At 41.4% G+C, this 27,450-nt stretch overlaps 3 protein-coding genes across 3 annotated transcripts; 2 read left to right on the top strand and 1 right to left on the bottom strand.

Annotated features, from left to right (window-relative positions):
- Positions 1 to 29: 29 nt before the first annotated feature.
- Positions 30 to 7,088, bottom strand: LOC127758002 (nucleoside diphosphate kinase 2, chloroplastic-like). The gene is made up of 7 exons (XM_052283599.1): positions 6,741 to 7,088; positions 2,008 to 2,058; positions 1,784 to 1,870; positions 1,141 to 1,221; positions 931 to 1,043; positions 601 to 650; positions 30 to 377 (listed from the first exon to the last, which is right to left on the bottom strand). The coding sequence occupies exons 1-7, from the start codon at positions 6,960 to 6,962 to the stop codon at positions 310 to 312; spliced, it is 672 nt and encodes a 223-aa protein (XP_052139559.1). The 5' UTR covers positions 6,963 to 7,088; the 3' UTR covers positions 30 to 309.
- Positions 7,089 to 9,522: 2,434 nt separating this feature from the next.
- Positions 9,523 to 16,786, top strand: LOC127757026 (auxilin-related protein 1-like). The gene is made up of 8 exons (XM_052282437.1): positions 9,523 to 10,459; positions 11,311 to 12,910; positions 12,996 to 13,116; positions 13,212 to 13,309; positions 13,502 to 13,567; positions 14,477 to 14,566; positions 15,227 to 15,403; positions 16,203 to 16,786. Exons 1-8 carry the CDS (start codon positions 9,876 to 9,878, stop codon positions 16,239 to 16,241), a joined length of 2,775 nt encoding a protein of 924 aa, XP_052138397.1. The 5' UTR covers positions 9,523 to 9,875; the 3' UTR covers positions 16,242 to 16,786.
- A 3,646-nt stretch (positions 16,787 to 20,432) lies between these two features.
- LOC127757968 (uncharacterized) lies at positions 20,433 to 26,370 on the top strand. The gene is made up of 8 exons (XM_052283560.1): positions 20,433 to 22,652; positions 23,373 to 23,864; positions 23,939 to 24,030; positions 24,369 to 24,456; positions 24,529 to 24,643; positions 24,815 to 24,944; positions 25,075 to 25,249; positions 25,443 to 26,370. The coding sequence occupies exons 1-8, from the start codon at positions 20,520 to 20,522 to the stop codon at positions 26,076 to 26,078; spliced, it is 3,861 nt and encodes a 1,286-aa protein (XP_052139520.1). The 5' UTR covers positions 20,433 to 20,519; the 3' UTR covers positions 26,079 to 26,370.
- Positions 26,371 to 27,450: the final 1,080 nt, after the last annotated feature.

Below are 27,450 nucleotides of genomic sequence, written 5' to 3'. Positions count from 1 at the left end.
ACAATCAGTCATCGGTCAACTGCCTGAGATAATTTTGAACACATTCATCTGCATAATGACTTGGAAGTTGGAGCTTTGCTGGTATTGTTCTGAACCAATTACAGACATGCCAAGAGATTTGACAACAGAGAGTAATCGGTCAAACGCAAAAAAGGGAATGTTGGGTATTACAAAAAAGGGGAATGCCAGGGTGTACAATCATGAGAAGGCCGAGCTTTGGTATAGGCTACTTTGCTGATCTGGACTCATACATAACCCCTCAAATCAAGAACAAGCACTGCATCCAGTTCTTGCACTGATCTGGGAGCATTACTCTACAAGCCATGGTGTCAGAACAGATTCCCATTCGCAGAGTTCGCCTTCTTTGAACCATAGAGCTACAGACAGAAAATATGTAATGAGTTTATCATCTGTTTGTAAAGAACAAAATAGCAGGTCACAATAAAGCCAAGTCCAAGCTAACAAACATGCACGTCTCTAAAAAAAACATGATCCTAATCGCTGTGTCAACTACTTCATTCTTCGTAGTACTTAAAACTCATGATTCTATGCACCTTATATTGTTATACCATGACTACTGGGAAAAGGAGTAGAACTTACCGATTTCACGCTTGCCGTTATCAGGACTGTCACTTCCATGGACAACATTCCTGGAAAGCAGAGTCCATAAGAAATTTAATTTCTTTGACAAAGAGATATAGGGTGTGTTTAGTTCACGCCAAAATTGGAAGTTTGATTGAAATCAGAACGATGTGACGAAAAAGTTGGAAGTTTGTGTGTGTAGGAAAGTTTTGATGTGATGGAAAAATTGGAAGTTTGAAGAAAAAGTTGGGAACTAAACCAGGCCATATATGCAGAGATATCCGCTAAAATGTGAAAGATGTGGTAGATATAATAGTGTTAAAACATGAAAGATTGTTTGATTCCAACCTCCCTGTTTGAACTGCAAGATCACCCCGTATGGTCCCTGGTTCAGCTTGAAGGGGATTAGTAGCTCCTATTAACTTGCGAGCTGATGCAACAACACCATCTCCCTCCCAAGCCTTACAGAACAGAACAACAATAAATTAAATTGGAAAACAGTTTACTGATCAAATTGCAGAGTTACAAATATGTTTGGTTCTTTACAAATATATATACCATGCAAACAACAGGGCCAGAAGTTATGTACTCGATCAGACCGGGAAAGAAAGGTTTTTCCTTCAAATCCTTGTAGTGCTCCTGTGCACATAAGAGAGAATTAGCAGCTCGTTGATTAAACATAATATACTCCTGGTGATTCCCTTCCTATGTGAAAACAAAGATAATACTGTATGCTCTGACGGTGAGCAGAAACCAGGTTTGACCACAAATTTCGATGGCATTTCTACAAAATTTTCTCCAGCTGCTTGGATATTTAATGGATAACTTTTCGTTGGCTGAATACAAGAAAAAGTGACTCGAAAGAACTATCTCAGCAGTCAGCAAAGAATGAGTACTTTGGATGATCAAGGCTGTCCTAAAATAACATACCAGACAGACATGCTATTTATCATTTATTCGTTTGTGAAATATCCATTCACAACAATAAAACTGTGATCTCCTCAAATAAGTCCATTCAAGTCTTGGCAAATTGCCCACTACCAAGTAAATAAACTGGGCATGATATTTTGTCATGCCACGCAAGCATGGTATATTTTGAAATGGTACCATTGCTCTCCAACAATGATTAAATGGTGAGTCCCCAGATGGTGGAAGAAAACACTTTACTTTTGAAGAAAACAGTGGATATTGAGAGGCAAACCTGTGCCAAGTCCTTGGGGCACTGAAAAAGCTTTAAGCCCTTCAACACAAAGCCTTTCTTCTCGAAACGGGAAATAATCTCGCCAACCTATATGAACGAGTCAACAGGAGTGTTTATCTGAGCTGAAAGAAACTATAATGGAACTACAGTATTCAGTAATGGAATCTATTACGTCAAAAAAAGTAATGGAATCTAAAGTTAGAAAAGTAAGTAAAATGATATACCAGGCCTCGCTGAACACCATCAGGCTTGATCATAATATAGGATTGCTCAACCTACAGAAAAAAATAGGTTTAATCTTATGGTTGATCAGGAAGAGATCACCTAAGTGGAGAGTTCTCAACTTCTAACTGAAATAACAGAATATTGAGGTAATCAGCAATGTCTGACATCTATTATATACTAAAAGTCCATTACACTTCCTACAAACGCTCCTAAGCCGCCACGTGTTCTCCTACAAATGCTCCTAAGATGCCAAGTGGCAGTCTAAAAATCTAACCGTTGATTTTCCTTTAAATTGGTGGGTCCAATATTTTTAACCATTAGATCAAATAAAAAAATAAAATCCTCCTCTCCACACCGGTCCCCACCACATGTACGTTCCCCTCCTGGCCTCCTGTACATACGTACTCCCTCTCTCCCCTCATCTCCAGTTGGCATATTATATGTCACCTTAAATAATTCTACAAATATGTTTCGTTAAATTATATCGATGATATCCAATCTATCTATTATATAGTAAAAGTCCGTGAAAATTTCTATAAGTGCTTCTAAGCTGTCACATGATGCTTATATAAATGCTCCTATAATACCACGTGGCGCTCCAATAAATTAGAAAAAATCTGAAAAAAAAACCTAGCCTTTGATTTCACTAAAATTAATAGGCCCATCACTCCAAGCCGTTGGATTAGATTGATTTTTCTCTTTCTTACAAAGAGGCGTCCCCTCTTCCCGTGTATACGCATGTACATAACTCCTCTTCGTTTCTCTTTTAAGGAAGTTTTTTTTCCTATCGGATGAAATTATATGTTCTATTTGTGTCATTATTATGACTAAAATCACAAATTAGAATTTAATACACCTCTTGACTATATTTTTTGTAAAAATTATGAAAAGAAAGTGACATTATCATATTGTTTCATGCTATATAATAACTTCACTGGCATGTAACTAAAATAGATCTACAACGTCAGAAAAATGTAGTTTACACTAGTATAATTTTACTTGTAGAAATATATTCCCTAAAGAAACATGTAGAGATATATTAGACACATTTCGACAACTTGCATGCCATATCTATCCATTATATGCTAAATGTCAACTAAAATTCCTACAAAATACTCTCAAACCACCACGCGGGACTCCTACGAACACTCCTGAGCCAACATGTGACACTACCACTGGTGGAGAAATGGTCTTTCCTCCCAGTTTGTAACCCCCCATACTCCCGGTTTTGCAAGCGGGAGTATGAATCCGGGACTAAAGATCCCTGGTGAAATAACCGGGACAAAAAATCAATTTTTAGTCCCGGTTGGTGTTACTAACCAGGACTAAAAATGCTAGAGCCAGAACCAGCGATTGGCAGTTTTTTTAATTGTTTTTTTTCATATTGATTTCACTAATCACTACATCCCCAAATAAAGAAATCCCCAAATCATCTCCAAATCACAGATCAAATTCATCATAAATTCTAAAAAAATTACATCACAAATTTTGAAAAAACTATCACAAATACATCACATATTCACAACATGGATCACATAACAAATTCTCAAAAACAATCATCACAAATCCTAAAAAAAGAAAACAAATTCTGAAGGCCGTCGCGCACGCCTCCCCAGGCCGGCGGCCGCCGCCGCTAGATCTAGCAGAGGGAGCGGGAGGCGCCGCCGCTCCCACCCGATCCAACGCACACTCCCGCTCGGGGAGGGGGAGGGGGATCGGAGAGAGGAGGCCGATCGAGAAGGAGAATGCCCGAGATTGAGATGGGATCGAGGAGGCTGGAGAGTGGAGATGGTTTTTAATGAGAGAGGAAGTGGAGATGGTTTTTATCGGTCTTATCGATAAGACCGAGAGAGAGGACTCGACATGCGCTCGGGAGGATTTTTGGTCCCGGTTGGTATAAAGAACCGGGACTAAAGATCTATTTTTAGTCCCGGTTGTTTATACTAACCGGGACTAAAGATAATTGGGGCCTAACTCGACCCGATAACTTCTTTGAACCGGGACTAAAAATGATCTTTAGTCCCTATTGCTAACACCAACTGGACTAAAGATCAAAAAGTTTTTAACCGGGACTTTTTAGTCCCGGTTCCTATTCGAACCGGGACTATTGTGGTTTTTGGGCGACCAACCAAAGATGGTTTCTCCAGTAGTGTACAATAAATCTTAGAAATTCTAAAGAAATTACATAATACACCTAACCATCGATTATTTTAACTTAAACATGGTGTACCAATTATTTTCTACTGCTATCTTAACAATATAAAAACGGAAAAGACCCACTTCCCACCCCTTCACACATCATGTATGTGTTCAAGTGACGTCTCCATATGTACATTATCTCTTCTTCTCTCCCTTCACATCCTCTCTTTTTTTCAATGGACAACATTATGTAAAAAAACAATAATTAGAAAGATTAATGATTATAATTTTAAAAGTTGTAGTTCGTTTCAATTGTTGTTTTATTTATAACTAAATAAATAATTCAAGTTCCATATTATCCATTATGTCATACTAAATCAGTCTACTTGATAAAATTTGATTAAACGTCCCATATTGCACTTGTAAGTAACCATGTATCATGTCTCAAAAAATAGAAAACGATCCAACTTAACTCGATGGATTTCATTATTTTCATCAATTAGATCTATTTTTGAAAGAACCATAAGTAACACATGTAATCTATTTTTAGAAAAAAAAACATAAGACAACACGTGTCATGTCTTACAAGTTATAAAAACAATAAAAGAAATGCTGAGAAAAAAGAAACATCTCTCATCGGTTTTCACTAAAATCCCTTCACCTCCTCCTCCATCTCACATTTAGAAAACACTGGCCACCCATTCCTTATTTTTGTAGCTACTAAACTAGAAGAGAAACAATCAATGTTGAGACAACTACAATTTTTTTATAAGCTATACATGTATGATTTCTATCTAATTATTCTCTATTTATAATTAAACTAACAATGTAATATTTATATATGCATATATTTTGCTGTATAAGAATTATAGCATTTGGGCACAGTCCACCCATGCACTTTGCACCACATCTAAATACCTTAAAATTTTGACAATAAATATTATGTCATTATGAAACATTCTACAAACATGCATAGCAAAATTAAATCAATAGTACCGGAACAAAATTTTCATATTTAATTTGCCAAAAGAAAAAGAAATAACTCAACAACACATAGTCGCACCATGATATGTTTTGAAACAAGTATAGCTAAATTAAACGTACACTTCGTAAAAAAATAACTAACTAAAATATGAATAGTCTGAGCCACTGCATAAAACATTGAGTTCCTTTAATTAGAGAAAATAGTCCAATTACTTAATGTTTTTTTCTAAATGTGCTCAAATAATCCAAATAAATAAAATGATCTTTTATAAGTTCCGATTAACATTTCATCATTATAAGTTCTCAAACGCAGTCTACGATGCATGCACCTTCCTAGTTTCATAAATAGACAGATCCACACTTGTTCTGTGAAAATAGAAGCGATGAACTCAGGTTCCATACTTAAGCTAAGTGAAACAGCATCCGTAATACCTCTCAGATATAGGCATACATCGTGCCATGAAAAGAATAAGTGGACATAAAAAATGAAACAGTTCTACAAGTTCTGCTGATCTGCATCTTTGATTTCAGGGATTAAATGCGTAAGATTAATAAAACCAACATTGATGCACTAACACGTAACTGAGATTAGCAAACAGAAAATGACTTTATGCTTGAGGGGAATAATGAAAAACTACTAGAACAAATTTGACATCCCTTCAACATAACTCAATTTTCTCAACTATGCATAAACAGATTTAGATTGTTCTACAGTACCCCTTCACTGTGTATTTAAGACATTGCAAGTTGCAACAACTGTCATGCTGCATTGCAAAATGAAATTGCCTAAGGAAACTTGGACCTGTTCAAGTACTGGAATTGAAACACGTTGTTGAATAATTCAAACAATATCACAGTAGAACCACAGAGATCATTGCATTTATTAAAAAAAATGAAGACCAAATTTTGGAATTCTGATGGGCACAAAAATTCTACATAGTGACATATATAGCAAACATCTTCAATTGTACTGCACGGAGTAGGCAGCAAAATTTGATAGTCATCAGAGCATCCAAAATAATCGTCATGACCATATCCATATGCACATCACGGTACAAAAGCAACTCCTACTTGGCAATCAACACAATGTAGCATGCCTAAGTGCCATATTTTCATCAGTACTGTCTGCCGCTGACAGCAGCAAGGCAAAATTCTTACTTTCAGTTCAAGTTCGCTTCCTTTTTTTCCAATAACTTATGTCAATAGCCATAGAATATTCCAGAAACGGGTACTAAAATTTTAGACTGACTCTTCTCAACCAAAAAAAAAACAGACTGGCCAAAGCAACATATGAATATGTGGGGCATTTCAGTGAATTATCTGTTCAGTTTTTGCAGCCAACAGGGAGCCAAAAAACTGATTATCTTCATCTGTGCTCATCTAGTAGCATGTCTTTTTCTTCTCCAATCTATCAAAAAGAATACGAACTCGGCCCAATACAACAGTAGATTGAAAGTCTGAAACCAACATCAAAACCAAACCAAACTGCCTCTCTCTCAACCCATCGCTTATAGTCCTCTAACACAAAAAATGGAACAAATCTTTTCCTGCAATTTGGACCGAACGCGAGTAGGTAAAAACAAGGGGATTAATTCGAGAGGTGACCAACCGACGACGCGACGATGCGGCCGGCGGCGGAGACGCGCCCCCTGGCCGCCCTCCCGCCCCACGCGGCGCTCAGCGCGACGCGGCCGCGGGACCCCGGGGGGGCGGCGGCGGCGGCGGCGGCGAAGGAGACGGCCGCCGGGCGCCGGGACACCGCGGGGGAGGTCGTGGCGAGGAGGGTCGGGGCGGGGCGGGAGGTCCTCGCGAGCACGGCCATGGCGTCCATCCCGGTAGCTGCTCCTCCTCCAACGTCCGCGCGAGCGAGCGAGCGACCAAAGCAGCCGCCTTTTTTTGGATTAGGGAGAGCGGAGAAGAAGAAGATGATGAGCAGGAGCAGAGCAGAGCAGCGGCCATCTCGTCACATTTTTCAAGATTTGTTTATTCTCGAGTTGTGAAGTGCCGAAAATACCCCTGCCTCTCATTTTCCTCCTGCATGTGGGTGAAAAAATGGACCTGATTTGTCCTCATTTTCGAATCGTTTTCGTCGCATGCTATATACCTTATTCGTTTGTGAAAGTTGTATTAGGAGTAGTCTTTTTAAGGTTAGCTGAACATAAAAGTAATAATTTCTATGCAATGTCGAAGAGTCCTCATGTAGTAGCATTGTTCATATTGTTACAACCTCTAGCATATGGTCAATGGTTTGTTGTCATAAGTTTGCTCGATTGAATTTAGTACTAAGATGTTTGAATTTTTTTCAATAAAAGTACTTTTTCGAGATAAATCTATTTATATTGTTTTATGTTTTCAAACTAAAAGCTATTCCGATTATTGATAGGCCAAGCATTAAAAAATAACCAGATTTATCGTAGAGCACAAATATTTGTGATCACAGGGTGTACGCACCCTTGTTCCAAACAGAAATAAATGTATACGTGCTTCATACACCACTATCGACTCCTTGATTGATCTCGCCTCTACCATGTACAACATGTTAATAGTCGTTTTAGATTGTTTTTCCTCGTCCCCTTTCTCTCTGGTTGAAATCAATAAGGTTAATATGGTATGAGTTTTTGATATAGCCGTGTTCTATATGGTTTTATCCATCGGGAGATACCATTCTTCTATAAATTAAGATAAGATGTACACCGCTCTTCTACACTATGCTGGTCCTCGAATCATCGCTAAACGGTGATGCTTACCTTCTTGGCATGGTACATGTATATACATGTGATGTGATGCTTATTTTACACGTATATGCATTGATACTTGGAGTGAAGAATAACATACTTTTCTTTAATGTTCACTTCATTAGAAGAGAAAAAAGATGCCTCTCCATCCAAATGCCCAATAAACCATAGCTGCACAATGATTGACTTTCCTTACACCCCTTATGGTTGCATACTTAATCAACAATTGCCATCCAAAAAAGTGTGATTCCACAAAGAAAAATTGTGAGCATCTATCATGAATGTATATCTGCTTCATCCTAGTATCCTATATGTACGGCAAGTATAATAACTTTAGTTTACATGCAAACGTTATCACCCAAGCCATATCAACCTACATCCTACATGAATGAGAAAGAAGTAATCATATGTTCGTTGAGTGTGAGCGCATAGCCACCAAGTACTAGCTGTTGTGCATGAGCTAGTCCAAAGTAAAAGAGAAAGATTTGAGACTCGGTAAAAGATAAAATAATTTTTAAAGAAAGCGTTGAGAAATATTGTTGTATATGTATATGGCTTTCAAATTTAGGTGATTATTCTTTAGAGCCAACAAAAGGTCATCTTATTGGCTATTGCCAATTTGAAAGTGAGTTTAGCTTTTGCAACTCGTTCGTTTACTGTGAGTATGTTTCATAAATTATTAGACGGTGTATTTTTAAATAACTTTTTATATAAAAGCTTATTTTAAAAAAAATCAAACAAATCTTAGCTTATCGATTTAATACTTAATTAATAATAAGTTAAATGCATTTCTTATTTCACGTGCAGAAAAAAGCTAAGTCAAATTGTTGCCACTGCTTCCTCCACACTGCCCACTTGCCCAGTGGTTGCCGAGGTGCTTATTCCTACACCTAATTTGTGGAGGTCAATAACAAAATTATTATTGTAATATACTTTTTTTATATAGTACTAGCTCATTTCACCCGTTGTTATGTAAACTCTTTAGCCCATATTGTATATGTGGCATCTGACGACCGTCCAGTATAAAAAGCATGAGGCCTACTGGCCTACTTACCGTAAAAAGTCAAATGATACACTTTGTATTCAAAACACATGTTACCGGTGTACACATGCATAGACCAAACGGAACACCTCATTTTAGTAAACCTAGTCTGACGCTTTCTATACAGCAACGCGGTACCTCAAGGTTTACGCCTTCAGGCGGATCACGCACGGTGGAGACGGACGAGCGCGAGAAAGGAACAAACCGAACAAGTGGACCCACCCACCCGTGGGCCCATCCACTTCGTCCACCACACCGCATCGCACAAACCACACAACACCGGTTCCGACCAATCACATCCGTCCACGTACCCCCCAAACATCCCCCGGCCCCACACACCGAATCCCCCCGCACAGCGCGTAAGCCGCCACCGACGCGCTGGCACTCCCACGTTCAAGCCCCCCTCACCACCCTCACACCTCACAGACAGGTGGGACCAACGAAAACCAGACCCACCTGTCAGTGACGCGGTTCGGACGAATCCCCCGTAGCCGTAACACGATCTCCAACTTTCCTCGTGGGCCCCACATGGCAGTGGGTAAAGCACGGGTCCCGATGATATCGCCCACGTACCCCCCGCTCCCCGCGGGCCCGCTCGCCAGACAGACACCCCCCCACCAAGACAGCCGCGTGAGACACACCACCTCTCTCTCTCTCTTCTCTCTCCCCATCTCTCTCTCTCCTCATCGACTCACCGTCTCTCTCTCTCTCTCCGGCGATCTCTCCGGCGGCGTCTCCGGCTACCAGGCCACCGCCGCCGCCGCCGAGGAGCGCTCCCCTCATTCCCCAGATCGGTAGCCGCCTCGTCGCCGTCCCCGATCCTCCTCCTCTTCCTTTCCCCCAGATCCACACCCCCCTCGCGTACTCGCTCTTAGTATCCGCGGCGGGAGGTGGTGGTGGTGGTGGTGTGGGCGGGGGGTGAGCTCGTTGAGTCAGATCCGGTGATCTGTGCGCTGTTGCGGTTGCCATGGACGACTTCCAGGGCCTCCTGGCCCGCGACTTTGGGCTGCGCCCGCAGGGGAAGGCGGCGCCCATGTCGGCCGCCCGCGCCGCCTCGTCCTCCGGATCCGCCTGGTCCAACTCCAGATCCGCGTCGGCGTCCGCCGCCGCCGCCGCCACCGCCCCGCCCGCGCCCTCGTACGATGACCTCTTCGGGGCCGCGCCGCCCTCCGCCCCGCCGCCCAAGGCCGCGCCCTCGCCCTCCCTCGACGCCATCTTTGACTCCTTCAAGGAGCCCTCCGCCGCAGATGCCCCACCCAAGCCGAAGCACTCGTCCATGCCGGTGTTTGACAAGCCGGTCTACGATGACGACATCTTCGATGGGGTTCCCGGGGTGAAGAGCAGCTCCTCGGCGCGGTTTGACGATGTATTCGGTGGCAGCCACGCGCCGCCGCCACCTGCGTACGATGATCTGCTTGGGGGATTTGGGAGCAAGCCGGAGGTGAAGGAGGTGCTGCAGGAGGAGAAGAGGAAGCCTGAGCCGGCTGCTTCATCGGCTGGGTTTGATGATTTGATCCCAGGGTTTGGCGGGAGGATCCCGATGCGTGCCAGGTGAGCACACCTTTTTGCATGGGAATTTCGGGCGTTACATTGTCTACATGTGCAATCTAGGAGTAAATTTAGTAGTAGTTTGGATCAAGCGGAAGCTTTGTCGGTATGCGCCGACTCGGCAACGAGAGAACCATGTGATAATTCAGTTGAGTTGGACAAATTATGGACTTCCATATCTAATTTATGTTGCATTTGCTTAGATTTTAGCTTGTTAATGTGCACGTGCGATTGTTTGAATTGGTAACTTATACCAGTTGAGGTAGGAAATGCATTGATGGCTTATATCTTCAAATCTATTTGGTAATTGAATTTATAGGCTATTTTCCATTAGGTATGATCTGTGTTGACCATTGAATATCAATGGCATCTTGTGGATAAACTTATGGGCATCTTGTGAATTTTATGGGCTCTACTTCGATTTTACTATTAGAAACGCCTAGGAACATATGCTATGCTTTTTATAAGCATTCCCTACTTTCCTAGAGATACCAGTGCACTTTCTCAGGCAAACTTGCTTTGGCCTCTATATTGCGTTATGTGGATTATACAGTGTATGCTAGGTTTATTATGGTTTATTTAGATTGCACATAGTTCATAGAGAATGTTCAGCATGCATTAATGACCGGATGTGGTAGGTTCATAGGCTGCACAACTTTGATTGCAAATTACCTTAGGTTCAAATATAACGCTTTATAGTGATGGAATATGTAGTGAGTTATGCAAGAAGAATATCTACGAGGTTCTGAAATTGCTTTGTTTAAAGAATGATTTGGATCTTTTTACTCTAAAATATGTCAATTATATACAGACTTGTTACCATACATTCCCTCATCCTTTTTTTTGAATCATAGGGAGACCGTTGGAACTAAAGATAAGAATGCGTCCATGTCAATGTCTAAGCCAGCTAGCATGGCAAGTGACCCATTTGATGTTCTTGGTACAACTTCAACCTCAAAGCATACATCTTCAGGGATATTCACGGATCCCTTGGATGAACTGGGCAGGCCTGCAAAATCTCAAGGGAAAAAACATGATAATACTGCTGTTGACAGTGGCCTATTCGAGGACTCAAGCACTTTTAATCAGGTCCCAAAATCAGAACCTCTGTTTACCTCAGAGTTGAATGATGACTTGAAAGATAGGAATGGCTCCACCAAAGACCGAGATTCAAGTCCTGTGCAAAATTTTTCCAGAAAAAATACAACCCAAAAACCTTCTGTGGAGAACTTCGAAAATATCTTTCCTAAGTCACAGTCTGCTCGATATTCTGATGTTCATGTTGACATTGGTGCCTCTGGTTCAGAGAAATACAGTGGGAATGGTATGGATGACCAGTCTCCAAGATCTGATGAGTCCGAAGATGAGATCTGGCTTACAGTTTCTGAGATTCCCCTCTTCACACAGCCAACTAGTGCCCCACCACCTTCAAGAACACCACCACCTCTTGCTGTTAAGCAAAAACCACATGGATCACAAGCAAAAAGAAAAGATGACAATTATCCACGCCGGTCTAACCAAAACCATAATCATCACAGAAGCTCGTCAAATCAAGCTGGTTCTTCTTCAATAGATGAACTGGAAGATTTTGCCATGGGCAAGTCTCAAAGTTCTGCCTATGACAATGCAAATCCTTTTAATGAGGAAGAATTTGAGCATAGTTCATCAGCAGCAGCATCTGCAGCTGCTATGAAGGAAGCAATGGATAAAGCTGAGGCAAAGTTCAAGCATGCGAAGGTTGTACGGGAAAGGGAACGCGATGCAAAACTTAGAAATAGAGAACAGCAGGAACAAGATGATGAAGCAAGGTTCAACACCCAGGATCATGAAGAGAGAGATAGGCAGGAAAGACTAGAACGGGAGAGAGAGATGAGACAAAGGGAGGAAAAGGAGAAAGAGCAAAGAAGACTTGAAGAGGAGAGGGAACTTGAGAAACAGAGAGAAAGAGAGAGGGCTGCTAGGCAAGCTGTGGAAAGGGCTACAAAGGAAGCACGGGAAAGAGCAGCTGCAGAAGCACGTGCAAAAGCAGAGAGGGAGGCACGCCAGCGTGCAGAGCGGGCTGCTGTTCAAAGAGCTCAAAAGGAAGCACGTGAGAGGGCTGCTGTAGACGCTAGGGAACGAGCCGAGAGGGCAGCTGCTGAAGCGAAAGAGAGGGCTGCTGCTGAAGCCAAGGAGAAGGTTGCAACTCAAGCCAGGGATAGGGCTGCAGCAGAAAGAGCTGCAGTGGAGAGAGCTCAACAAGAAGCAAGGAGGAGAGCTGAAAGAGCAGCAGTAGAGAGGGCTGCTTCTGAGGCTCGGGAACGTCAAGCTGCTGAGGCTCGAGAAAGGCAGGCTGCTGCTGCTGCAGCAGCAGCTGCAGCAAAAGAAAAACAGAGTAAACCGGACGATCTTGAGTCTTTCTTTGGTATGGGAGCTCGAGCCAATAGTGCGCCGAAGCAAAGGGCTCCAACAGCGGTGATTACTCTACCAAAACATGCATGCTAAAATTTTCTTCATGGCAATTTTTGGGTTATTGTTTTACCAACTGTGGACGTTTCAGGATTCGATGTTCAATTCTCAAACTCAAAATAGAGGGGCAGCATCTTCTGCTTCAGCATCTATGAGGAAGGCATCATCAACAACAAATATTGCAGATGACCTATCTGCAATATTTGGAGGAGGTACGGATCAACCCAAATGCAGCAGTTCTGAACATACAAGGTTTTGCAATATTGGCTATCGCAATAACTCATTTGGTTGATTTCTTTTCTTTTAGCTCCCACATCATCTGAAGAATTTCAAGAAATTGAAGGAGAGAGTGAAGAAAGAAGACGTGCTAGGTTCGAACGGCATCAAAGGACCCGTGAACGAGCGGTAATGTTGCTAATGATTTTAGTAACTAAAATAGATATTTGTTTGTAACTTGCTGTTATAATTTGGTACTGTGGACATTCATTTTATGTTCCTGATTTTTATCATTTACATGTTATTTTTGTCTATTTATTAAGAGTTGTGATGCATGAATTTGAGTTGCAGTGCCTTTTATTAACTTCACCGTGTATGCAGGCAAAAGCCCTGGCTGAAAAGAATGAACGGGATATGCAGGTTCAAAGGGAGCAGGCTGAAAGACATGTAAGTATTTTTTATCTTTCAATTGCCTAATTTTACTTCTTTTAAATGCTTGTCATACTGGTTAGTCTCCATTTATTTTCATATACAAGTTTATTGATGATGCTGTGGTGCATTTTATTTGTCGAGTAAATTACACTCATGGTACATGAACTTGTGTGGTGGGTGCAAATAGATACAACCACTTGCAAATTGCTCACTTTGATACAATAACTTGGCTAGTTGGTGTTTACCGGGCCAAAATGATCCACACAAGTAAAATTGCTCTAAATTAGCGCACACTAATGACATGACAGCATACACGTATGACTGTGATTTGGAGATCTTATTTCGAATCCAAATAAAAAGAGGAATTAGATGTGTAAAAGTTTATTTTTCATGTCCAGGATAGAGTATTTATTTCATTTATTGGGAAAATTTGATCCTCTATATAACTCATCTAATGTTTATTTATCTGTTCAACACCAAGACAATTTTTATCTGTACATTTAACTCCTAAAAGAACACTTTAATTTTCATGTTCATGTTCAGATACTCTTTCATCGAAAGTGTATTTTAATGATTGGGCTTTTTTAATTATTTTACTTTTTTGTTGATCTAAATCTTGAAAAAATCATGCGAATAATAATAATAATAATACGTTGTCAGTATAAAATTTTGATGTTTACACACCAGTATGTATCATATTAGATCAATTTTACTTGTGTGGATCGGTTTGGCCCAGGTTTGCACAAACTAGCCAAGTTATTGTACTGGAATAAGCACAAACTTGCACCCACCATGCGAATAATAATAATTTGCAAGTTATTGTACCTATTTGCACCCACCATACAAGTTAGTGTACCATGAACGCACTCTCTATTAATATTTTGCTAATGGCTAGTTCCTTTGTTTCGTTATCTGTTAATCCAGAGAATTTCAGAAACAATGGACTTTGAGATTAAGCGATGGGCTGCTGGAAAAGAAGGCAATTTGCGTGCATTGCTATCAACTTTGCAATATGTAAGTCCTTATTCTTGATGCTGCTAAAAATTGAATCAATTATCCTTGTCTTCTCAATTTTTCTGTTCATTCTCTCGGTGTTATTCTTGCAAAGAAAGTTGCTTGACTCTTTTGCTTGTCTTCTGGAAACCATACTTTTCCCTGATCAGTTTGGTAGTGCAATTTTTAATGTAGAGTGTGTTCCTTTATCATGGTCACATTTCAACACATGATATTTTCTATCCAAGGGTAGTTCCGAGGTAATTTTGTTAAGCATGCAGGTTCCAGTAATTGTATTCCCTGCTACAGCCTTTTGTAAGCTTTGTTTTCACCTGAGGTGACCAAAACCATGGTATTGAGGTGAATAGGTGATATCAGATAGTTTTGGTTTCTTGCTGATGTTTGAATGTAACATAGCTGAGTGGCTCAAAGACCAGATTGCTGGATGGGCTGAATATCTTTTGTTTTTCTAAGTCTTCCAGTAAAAACGTTTATCTGGTGTTATTCTCTTGGTTTGCCATTACCTGCATACAGTAGCTCCTTCCTCGCAAGCTATAATACATACTCTGTATGTAAGTAAATAGAAAATTGTGAAGGACTAATAATTACTCCTATTCAACAAACATTACATTTTAGGGCTAGTTTGAAGAGAATTATTATTAATTCTGTTCTTTCTGACAGGTACTTTGGCCAGAATGTGGATGGCAACCTGTATCCCTGACTGACTTGATTACTGCTGCTGCGGTTAAAAAAGTATATAGAAAGGCAACATTGTGCATACATCCTGACAAGGTGCAGCAAAAGGGGGCAAATCTACAGCAGAAATATGTTGCCGAGAAGGTGTTTGATCTCCTTAAGGTGTGTATGCTGCCAAAATATATTCACAAACCATAATAGCAGCATGCTGCTTCACACTAACAATTGGTCAACCGTATGTTTTTATTTCCCTTTTAGTTTATTGTGGAGACATTAGGGACTGCCTAGCTACAGAGCCTAACAGGACTTATTAATGTGTTTTTCCAATTTTAGGACATTGGCCTCTACATGGAAACTAACTATTTGTCAATGATGAATATTTAGGATCTTTCACCGTACATTTTGAGATATTATTATTCATGTGTGGTCCATTGAGCCAAATAAGGCTTCCTCTATGATTTCACATGGAAAGTGCCAAGGTTTGACAGTTTTCATATGATTGATGGTACACTAGAATAACCCATATTAATGCAAACTTTGGTTTGTGTCCACCTGGACCATCACCTGGTGCCAACGCAAGTATATCTGGCATGCCCTGCCTACTATGCCCACAACCAAATTAATGCAAACCTTAGTAATGGCCTGATAGTCTGCCTAGAGGAACCCAAAAGCAAATGCTTGACATATACACGATACAATGATTTAATACATCAGTTTGATCTTGTTGATATTTAGTACTTTGGCTAGTGTATCTTACATTAGCTTATTTCTTTATACAATGTTGCATATTTAGGATCTTATTATTTATTTTTAGCAAGAAAAAGGAGCTTGTACTCACAATTGTTTTCCCTAAAATTGTTTACCAAGTGCCAGGACTTTTTAGTTCTATTTTCTAGTGTTTCCCATTACATCCTTTTGGTATAAAATTTAATTAAACCTCCTCTATGTTTGCACAAAACAGGAGGCATGGAACAAATTCAACTCAGAGGAACTCTTCTAAACGGCCTGCGCAAATGAAACATATTGCTCACCAATCTTCACCTGCATGAGGCAATCGAGGTGGGACAGCACCTCATAGAACAACCGAGCTGGAGCAGTCGGTCGGCGGACCCATGAAACGATGAAGCGAAAGTTCCACCATAATTACAATTGTATTGTTATTACCAATATTGTTTGTTTTATTATACACCCTCATCTTCTCCCTTCTGTATGTGTTGATTCAAATGACATTTCACAGCCACATGTGGTGGCCCTGCGGCAGACCCTCATCCAGTAGGTGTATATTAGCGTTCTTTTTGCTCGGTTGATCCAGGGTTGTGTAGCAGCGGATTTGGGGTGGCCAGTGTTGTGGTTTTTGGATTAGGCACAGGGTTTATTTACCATGGTGGGCCCAAATTGCATGGATCATGAATGTTGCCAGTTTGATGCCATGGGCTTTTCGTAAGTTCAATTATCTTGTTTATAGTGAACTTCTGGAACACACATTGGGGATGTTCCTCTGATTCCTGTGTGATTTTGTATAAAGTTGATCTGGAATTTTGATTTCCTCTTGTTCTCTGTTACCGCTTGGTTATTTGCTCGTTCCTTGAACCTATAACGCTAGTGTCACAAAATCCTGTAGAGTTTCCTTTAAAGAGTAAATTTTACGGAACTAAATGTATTAACCAAATGTGCATAAGTCATTAGGTGTTTTGGCATGTTGCATATAATGGTATTATGCTCGTACAACTTCAGAAAACAGCTGCATTAACCAAAATTTCAACTATCTACCATTTATGTAAGTTTTAAACTTACTTTTGGAATTTCTGAGTTCTTTAATTCCATCATGTAAAAGTTAGTCATCTAAGTTATTTTTTTTATATTGCTATAATATTAATTCAGATTGATTACTAGTGTGGTTTTGTGAAATCTAATACCGGTGGTCATTGTGCAATATGCCAAAACCCATATATGTTCCATTTTAAACTATAATAAATGGGGTTATGTGACATTTGATAAAACAAATCTATTAACTCAAATAAAGGTTGAATTGGAAAGTGTTTTAATAGTTTAAAGGTTGAATTAGGAAGTGTTTAATAGTTTATTGGCTTGATGGAATCATGGGTCTGCCACCGTGTAGCATCTCCCAAATTCTTTTCTCGTTTCACTCGCATCCTCTTGATCTTCTTGTTACTTGTACCTACAAATATATGGCTTCTCACTGTTTTACATCTTCTGCTCCTTAAAAGGACGATGATTTTGGTGTATTCCCATCGGGTCCAATAACTCGTGTAATCAAGCTCAACCTCATCCCATTTTGCTTCTCTTAACTATTTCCATACGTCAGGGTGTCCTTGGTCATGATATCTTAACCACGTCTAGATAGCTTGCTTTTCTCAATCATCTCCATAGTCCATACATCCGTCAAGGTCATGATATCCTCCACATTCACAGTAACATTATGGTTGTGTTTGGTTGGTAACCTAGATACTACACTTGTAACAAGTCTAAACAACATCTGAAGAGTTACTTATATGAAGAGTTGCCTGACTCAGGCCACCGAAAATGAACGCCTAACTCAGGCATGGTATGTGCCTGCTTCTCCTTATCAATATGACTACTGCTAATTCTTGTGAACACTTAACTCTTGTCACCATCCGACTCAAATAAATGTATCTTTTATCTATACTACTTTAAAATGCAGTAGTGGTGGCAATGAACATGTCATCATCACCTCTATCACTGACGTATGGTGCCTTCTTATCGGTGAAACTCACGTGCTCACTAAATTCAAACGTCCCAAAAAATATGTCTAAGCAAAATAATATCACAATTCTTTGGTAAGGTCTAATAAGGCTGTGTTATTCCCCATGGGTTCTCAACCCATCTCCCTCGTTTTCCGCGTGCACGTTTTTTAAACTACTAAACGGTACACGTTTTGTAAAAAAGTTTATATAGGAAAGTTGCTTTAAAAAATATATTAATCCATTTTTTAATTTTTTTATAGCTAATTCTTAATTAGTCCATCTTCCTCGTTTTCCGCGTGCACGTTTTTCAAACTACTAAACGGTACACGTTTTGTAAAAAAGTTTATATAGGAAAGTTGCTTTAAAAAATATATTAATCTATTTTTTAATTTTTTTATAGCTAATTCTTAATTAGTCACATGTTAATCTATCGCTCCGTTTTCCGTGTGGAGGGGAGGGGTTCCCAACCCCTCCAAAAGAACACAGCTTAAGAGCAGGTACAATAGCAGACTATTAGCTAGCTATAAGTATATTGTAATGAGATAAAAGATGAGAGAAAAGAGCAGCAGGCTATAGATCTGTAGCCAGCTGCAGCACGGACTCCAAGACGCAATATGTGTATGACAGGTGGGACCATATATTAATAGTATAGTAAGCAACTATTGTATAAATTGGCTATTACATTGACTATATATGAATTAGAGCTAGTAGTGGGCTATACTATTAAACTTGCTCTAAGTATGTAGGGAATTAATTCATATACTAGTTTAAAGGATTGGAAAGAGACAGTTTGCAGATTCTTCAAAAGATAAGTGTGCACAACATGGGTTTTTTTTTTCCATTGCAACACATCGACAATCTTGTCATGAAATAAAGCTATTTTTTTTCACTCTTCCTCTCCTCTCAACAAATCACAACCATTTTTCATTTAATTATCTCACCTATCATCTATTCTGAATCAATTACAACCTTACTTGAATTGTTTCTACCAACTTTTTTAATACCCAACTCACAAAAAAAACCTACATTCTGAATAGAGGTAATATGAATTAAGTACTCCCTCCGTTTCATATTATAAGTTGTTTTGACTTTTCTAGTCAAAGTTTTTAAAGTTTGCCCAAATTTATAGTGAAACATAATAGTATTTTCAATACAAAATAAACATATCTCTATTATTATAAAAATTAAAGATGTTTTTATCAAAATTTTGGTACGTCATCTATGTTTGAGTTAGTTTTTAAGTTGTTATATACCGCATGTATATCTAATTGTACACCCTATCCTAGCCCAACTTAACCGACCCACACCATCCCACCACCCCATCTCAAGCGCCCCTCCCCCAATCAGTGTCTTTTTCTTTCTCTCCCTTTTTTTTCTCATTTTCTTTTCTCCCCGACAATCCTAATTCTCTCACTCTCCTTTCAATCTCCTTCGTTTTCTCCTTTTTCCTCTTTTTTTTCTCTTCTGAATTTCTCTCCTCATAAGATTTTCCTTTTAAACTTATCATTGTTTAAGGTGTGTATAGGCAAGTTTGTTACTTTGCAAATGCTTTTCATCTATAATAAAAAATCTTTTGCTAATTGAATAATCAAAATTTTCAATTTTTGGTCATGAGATATAGCAAAATGCAGATACACTAATTTATGGAATAGTTACCCGATCGATTTGTGAGGCTATGGAAATATGTACATAAGAAATTTTTCGTGTGATGACGCATGAAACGAGCACAACCGAGTTCAATGCTATATATGATTTCTGACTTTGGTTTGCTATTGTTTTGTTGTCTTGTTTCAGTTTGTTGTTAAATTGAGAGATTTTTTATCAGTCATAATAATTGTCTTCACCTGTTGCAGTACATTGGTATTTTAACTAGTTATTAAAATATATTCAATGCTAGATTTAATTAAACTAATTTAAACTAATTTAGTGTTTTAGATGGTGCTAAGTTCTTCTATAAATTTGATCCAACTTAACAAATTTTGACTAAGAAAAATGTCAAAGCAGCTTATAGGCACTGTTTGGGGGAGCTTCTAGCTGCAGCAGCTTCTCCCAGAATCAGAAGCTATCTTAAATAGTAGCTTTTAATCCAGATTCTGAGAAACTGTAGTTGTATAATTCAGAAAATGAATTAGAAGTCAGAAGCTGGAAAACCTAACTTTTTCATAATACTAGAAGCTAGCCAACAACCAGCTATTTCTCAGAATTTTAAGCTACCAAACACACTCGTAATACTCCATAAAGGCTGTGTTTAGTTCACACAAAAAATGAAAGTTTGGTTCAAATTGAAACGATGTGAGAGAAAAGTTGGAAGTTTATGTGTGTAGGAAAGTTTTGTTGTGATGAAAAAATTGGAAGTTTGAAGAATTATTTTGTAACTAAACACGGGAAAGGTAAAACAAAGAGTAGTATATTCTAGACCCACATTATCCTCTAGGCTTCTAGACCCACATAAACCCATCCAGCACACCGCACCAACCTCTCTCCTCATCCAACCACAAAAATTTCAAGTTTCAAATTCCCGCACTCCCTCCTCACCCCCCTCGCCGCCGGCCATGGACGCCGCCGACGAGATGGACATCGACGCCGCCGCCGACGAGGCGGGATCCCCGCCCTCCGCCTCGGGATCCCTCTCCACCTTCCTCTCGGAGCTCGCCGCCCTCCACCGCCGCTCCTCCGGTACCTCCTCATCCACCTCGACCTCCCCGCCCCTCTCCCTCGCCTCCCTCACCTTCCTCTCCTCGGCGGCGTCCCCCTCCTCCTCCATCTTCCCCCGCCTCGCCGCCGCGGGCCTCCCGGCCTCCTCCCTCTCCGCCCCGCTCGCCGCCTCCCTCTCCTCCGCGCACCACCCGCTCCCCGCCGCCGTCGCCTACCTCCGCCTCCTCCTCGCCCCGGCCTCCCCTCTCCTCTCCCTCTTCTCGCCGCTCCCCTTCCTCTCCCTCCTCCTCGCCCTCCGCAAGTCGGCGTCGTCGTCCGCCGCGGCGCACGATGGTGCGGCGGCGGCCAACCCTAGCTCCGGCTCCGGCTCCGGCAAGGGGAACCACCGGAACCGGAAGCGGAAGAGCCACCAGCAGCGTCAGTCTCCGGCGGCGCAGGCGGCGGCCCCGTCGCTCCTCCCCAAGGCGCTCGCGCTCCTCGCCGACGCCGCGGGGAGGCTGCCGCTCGGGGAGCACCCGGACGCGCGGAGGTCGCTCGTCGACACCGCCGCGGAGCTCGCCGCCTTCGATGTCCTCGTCGCCGTCCTCGGATCTGGCTACTACGCCGAGGCGATGCCCGATCTGGTGCGCGCGCTGGCCCCCGTGGCGCTCTCAGGGTCCAGATCGGCGGCGCGGGCGGCCGCGGTGGAATTCTTGGCGAGGAAGGTTGTGCCATTGTGTGTGGAGGGAGGGGAGGATGGGGTGAGGAAGGCGGTGGGCTACCTACCGAGGTATCTGGCGGCGAAGGCGCCGGAGAAGTCGGAGGCGAGGGCGATGGCGGTGGAGGCCATAGTCGAGGTGGTGCGAGCAATGGGGCAATTGGAGATGGAGGGATTTGCTGGGTATGTGGTGGCTATGGCAAAGGGGAAGGCGAAAGGGCGGCTGCTTGCTGTGGATTTGATCTTGGCGATGCTGCCATTGCTGCTGCCTTCGGAAGGGGATGATTGTGGTCTACAGGAGGGTTCTTGGGGGCTGAAGTTTGTCCGGGTGCTTGTGGAGAGGTGCTCGGATACGGTGGGAGGGGTCAGGGCTCGGGCCTTGACGAATGCAGCCCATGCGCTCGATGTTTTGTCCGAAAGAGGCATGGAGGTTGACTGGTTGCAGGAGGTGATGAGGATAGGGAACATTGGCCTTGGCGAGTTGCTGAGGCTGCGGTGCGCTGATGATAAGGCTGCTGTGAGGAAGGCTGCGCTTGTGCTCATTACTAAGTCAATCAGATTGATCGGGAGGCCTGTTGACGAGTCGCTACTCACTGCAATGGGGGCTGCGTGCTCTGATCCGCTTGTCAGCATACGCAAGGCAGCTCTTGCAGCCATCTCAGAGGTGTTCAGGAACTTCCCGGATGAGAGGGTAACAAAAGAGTGGCTTCAGGCTGTGCCACCGCTGGTTATTGATAGTGAGACAAGTATCCAAGAGGAATGTGAGAATTTGTTTCTTGAATTGGTCCTGAACAGGGTCTGTCAAGCTGCCAATTTGAATCTAAATGATGAGTCCAATGACATGGAGGAAGTGTTTCCTAAAGGGACACTGCATTTGCTGAAAAGCATCTGTGATGGAGAGGTTGCGCCATGCATAAAAAAGATATGTGCAAGCCTTGGGAAGAAGAAAAAGCTGAAGCCACTGCTTGCAAGTTCATTGCAGAATATCATAACAATATCCGAGTCCTTGTGGTTGAGAGGTTGTAAACCAATTGAGATGTGGACTGCACCAGCCGGGGCATGGTGGCTTCTTTCTGAGGTCTCATCATTTGCACCTAAATCAGTTAACTGGAAATTCCTCTCGCACCACTGGAAACTCCTTGATAATGTTGGCCAAGATAAAGGCAAAGTTTGTCCTAAAGGGGAACCAAATTCTGCACTATGGGCTGTGGATCGTGTTTCACTCTTGCAAACTATTTCAAATGTTTCCATGGAGCTGCCTGTGGAACCTGCAGCAGAACTTGCACACAGCTTGCTCACACGGATTGAGAATTTTGACATGAACCTTAGTGAGGTAATCATTTAATGTATCAATTGCAAAATTTAGTCTAGTACAATAGATTTATTACATAGCAACAAATCATGTACTCTGTTTGTGGTCAGGACTAGGCTGCAATTTAGTTGTAAAAACCACTAAATCATTAATCATCTTGATTTGTAAATCCACTACGGCACTACGCTGAAATCTACCATGCCACATTGCATTCCACCCTAGTCATGTTACGCTGTTGGAAAAGGGACTAGGTGAGTATTTATTTTTATGAAGAATTTGAGCTAGCCAGTGCTTTTAGTAGTGTCGTCAATTTGAATGAAGGTGAACATGTCAGTGATCTATAAGGTAGAGACTGGGTTTATATACCCATAACTATAATAATCCACAATATTTTGAATTAGTTTTCTGAATGAGGTATCCTTCTAGCTTATCTGAAGGTTCACATCATAGTCCCAACTCCCAAAATTGCTCTGTGGAAACCTACTTGTTATGACAAGATTATCCTGTATCTGTATGCTCAGATTATTTGTTACCTACCTTGTTTTTTCCTGCCCTTTTTTTTTCTCTCCATAGTTCTGCAATGGTGTTACTTATCCACTTGCATTATTTTTATTCATGGCATTGCTACCTTGAGTACCTTCTTTGTTAAATGAATACCATTTTTGTGTACCACATCGCTCTTGATATAAGTAATTCATTGTGATATGTGCACCATAATGTCTTATTTTCATACACATACAGGTTGATGCTCATGTAAAATCCCTGAAAACGTTATGCAAACGAAAAGCAAAAACAGCTAAGGAGGGCGAAACACTGATCCTGAAGTGGGTGCAGCAACTTATATGTAAAGCTGTTAACATTCTTGATGAATACATAAAGGAGACATCAGAAGCTGCTAAGGGTCCTAAATTTTTTACACCTTTGAGTGGAAAACTCAAGGGAAGAAAAGATGCATCTGCACAAAAGTCAATGTCACGTGCAGTTATTGCTGTATTCACCATTGGATCGCTGATCCTAGCTTGCCCCACTGCTAATGTGCAAGGCGTCATTCCTTCGCTGCACACAATCATAACATCTGGAAACTCTCAGCCAAGACCAAAAAATCTTGCTGGTGGGACTGTTTCTTTCAAAGAGCTAGCTCCATCTTTATATATACAGTCCTGGGATACAATGGCTAAAATATGCCTTGTGGATGACAAACTTGCAAAAAGATATATTCCACTTTTTGTTCAGGTGCGTAGCCTTGCATGGTTGCACTTCCATGTCTACTCTTAATAGAAACACTCAATGCTACTTCTTTGACTCAGGAACTTGAGAGGAGTGATTTGGCTACCCTCCGGAATAACATCATGATTGCATTGGCAGACTTTTATGTCCGTTATACCGCAATGGTTGACTGGTGAGCTTACATCTCCATTGGTTGACTTTTATGTCTGTTATGTCCTTCCAAAATCCTGTTACTGTGTTTCTTTCAAGTGGATTTGCATTTGCTTGCTTAAACAGTCACATAATATAAAGCATAGATATCACTAGTGTGTGCATACTTTGTAAAATTAGCACATACTGTCAATATTCACAAAATTTGGGTTTATCTTTGTTACAGCTTCAGTTGCAAAAGACGTAAAACTGCTTTACTGTTTGATTAAGATCTTATCAGTTAAACCGCACGTGGGAAACAGGGAAAGCATTAAAATAGTTCAACTTCTAACTGACCTCCCCTTTTTATTCACTCTGCAGTTATATGTCAAAAATAACAAAATCGTTGCGTGATCCCTGTGAGGTAGTGAGGAGGCAAACATTTATCCTACTCTCAAAGTTGCTGCAGGTGCTAATAATTTTCTTAATATCACTTCCACATGTTTGGATCATGGTTTATTGAAACTTTTCTTTTATTTAGAGGGACTATGTAAAGTGGAGAGGTGTGCTCTTCCTTCGGTTCCTGCCATCTTTAGTTGATGAGTCAGAGAAGATAAGGCATTTGGCAGACTTCCTTTTTGGGAACATCTTGAAAGGTTTACCCTGCGTTCTGTTTTATCTTTTACCTGATTTTTTTATTTGAAATTTGAAAAAAAATGTGGCTACGCGTTTTCTTTTTCCTTGAGAAAGAAAGCACTCAAGTTCTTTTTCTGAAGGATTTACCCCCTTTCTGTGTTATCTGTCTAATGTTGACGTAAATTTTGCAGCTAAAGCGCCACTCCTTGCATATAATAGTTTCATAGAAGCTATCTATGTCCTAAATAATTGCTTGGGTCATGGTGCGCAACCCGAATCTCAGGGAAGGTTGGACGGAGGACCAACCCTTTTCGCAATACGGTAAAATATGTAGAAATGCCTCATGCGTTTTCGAGAAAAAAAAAGATATCCAGAAATGTCCACTTTGCTAAAAACTGTGCTTCATCCTCTCCTGAGTTCTATCATGGTTTTTTTTTTCTTTTTGCTGCAGAGGCACTGATGAAAGATCAAGGTTGAAAAGAATGCACATATATGTATCTTTGCTGAAGCAAATGGCACCAGAGCACCTTTTAGCTACGTCTGCCAAGTTATGTGCTGAGATCTTGGCAGCTGCTTGTGATGGCTTGCTAAATGTTGATGATGCCGCTGGAAGGGCTGTACTTCAGGTACATACCATGCCAACATTGAAATCTTGGACAAATTTCACGCTAATGTGAAGTAAATTATTCATGTACATGCAGCCAAGGAACTGAGATTAACTTTCATGCTTACAGTTTACACACTTTTAATGTGTGTTCAGCAATTTCCTCCATTCAGCCGTGGCTTCTCTCCTTTGTGACCATTTAGCTATTTGAACAGGATGCTCTGCAAATACTGGCATGCAAGGAGATGCGCATCCACCCCAACATTTGCACGGACAATTCCGAGATGGATGAGGAAGGCGGGGATGGCGGGTCGACCAATGCTGCTCTCCAGGCGGCGAAAGGGAGAGCCGTCACCCAGGTCGCGAAGAAGAACCTGATCCAGATCGCCATCCCGATCTTCATCGAGCTGAAGCGCCTTCTCGAGAGCAAGAACAGCCCGCTCACCGGCTGCCTGATGGAGTGCCTGCGAACCCTGCTCAAGGACTACAAGAACGAGTTCGACGAGATACTGGTGGCGGACAAGCAGCTGCAGAAGGAGCTCCTCTACGACATGCAGAAGCACGACGTCGCCGGCAAGGGCAAGGCCAAGGCTGCGGCTGCGGCGGCTGGGCCAAGCGGAGCCTCGCCGGCGGTGAACGTCGGCGGCAAGAGGGTGGACGGCTCGGCGAGGGCCACGGCGAGGTCGGTGCTCAAGGAGGTGAACCGGAACACGCCGACGCCGCCGCTGAACTCGATGAGCGTGCCCAAGGTGAGGTCCATGCTGGGCGGCGGCGGCGGCGGCTCGCGCCGGCCCGCCGTGCTGGAGTCGGTCCGGCGGCTTGAGCCGTTTGGGTCCGACGATGAGAATTAGCGTGCCATATGGCAGAAGCTTTAGGTTGGCCTGATGGTCAGTATTAGGCTGTGTTTATGATGCTAACATTAATCGGTTTAGGAAAAAAATCACAAGCTCAGTTTCTCACTGACGATTTGTACATGATGAAGTATATATTTAACGCATTTTAGTGATGTTAAGAGAGACGAAACAATTTTACTGTCGCCTTTTCTCTTCAGTTTGGATGTGACATGAAAGTGTGCTTTACACCGAAGATTGCGATGTCTCGACTGAATACTCAACTTCTTATAGTGGAATTCAGGTTCACAAGCAGGAAATGTATAAAAATCATGGCTACAGATGGGCGAACTTGTTGAAAAAAAAACAAACTCAAACCACACCAGGATACATACAAATTGATATGGGAGCAATTTTGACATTTCATCTGATGGTGTGCTAATGAGCGAATTAGATTATCAATATGACTTTCTCAAAAAAAAAAATCAATATGGCATTTTAGCAAAGCCAACCAACTTCATGGTATTTATAGGATGCCATCAAACTATGTGGCAAAGGAGCGATAATAGCGAAGGGTTCCAAGTATTTTTCTATATTTGTTTCGAAAAATAGTGGAAAATGGTTTAGTGGAAGCTGTTGATTATTTGAAACGGGAAATGGGCAGTAAAAACGGAACTTCTAAAATAATCAAATCCTAGAAACTTCTCTTATGCTTTTTTAGCTAGAGAGTAGTAAAACATTCTCATTCTTTACTTGTAGGCTTATCAGTTGGAACCAGAATTTAAATTTAGAAACACAATTTTAGAGTTAATTTAGAATTATTTTATTGTAGTTTATTTGTAGCGTTGGCTTTTAAACCACAAATAGTAAAGATATAAAAGTTTTAACCCTAAATTAGTTTTTGTTTGCTTGGTTCATATTTATACGGCTTATAGCCATAGCTTAACTAATCACAGCAAATTACCATTAACTTAGGACCGAGGCAGAATCCCAACTAACCAACTTACGGCATCAGGGACCGAAGTTGCCCAAAACCTGACACAGCTTGGCTCTAATTTCACACAAATCTAAGCAAAACAATTCAGCAACCCTATTTGAATTGAGATATGTCTACGCCTAAATTTTTTTTAGATAATGGGCAGCGCCCGGCCTCTGCATCATAAGATGAATGCACACGGCCAAACAAAGTACAAATAGGTACATAAACCCCGCAGTTTTAACAAAATGATGGCACAGCCAACCTAAGGATTACATCCAAATAGAGATTTTGTACGCTAGATATGATTAGGACTGTGAAATATAACGGGTTGTCAAAATTTTGTACGTACAGGAATCGAGTTTTACTTTTACTTAAACCAGAACCAATTCTCTTCTTGAGAAACAAGAACCGATT

Source organism: Oryza glaberrima, chromosome 12 (genome assembly GCF_000147395.1).
Source record: "Oryza glaberrima chromosome 12, OglaRS2, whole genome shotgun sequence".
Classification (NCBI taxonomy): Eukaryota; Viridiplantae; Streptophyta; class Magnoliopsida; order Poales; family Poaceae; genus Oryza; species Oryza glaberrima.
The sequence above is the reverse complement of the archived record's forward strand: the minus strand, read 5'-3'. Positions and strand labels throughout refer to the sequence as shown.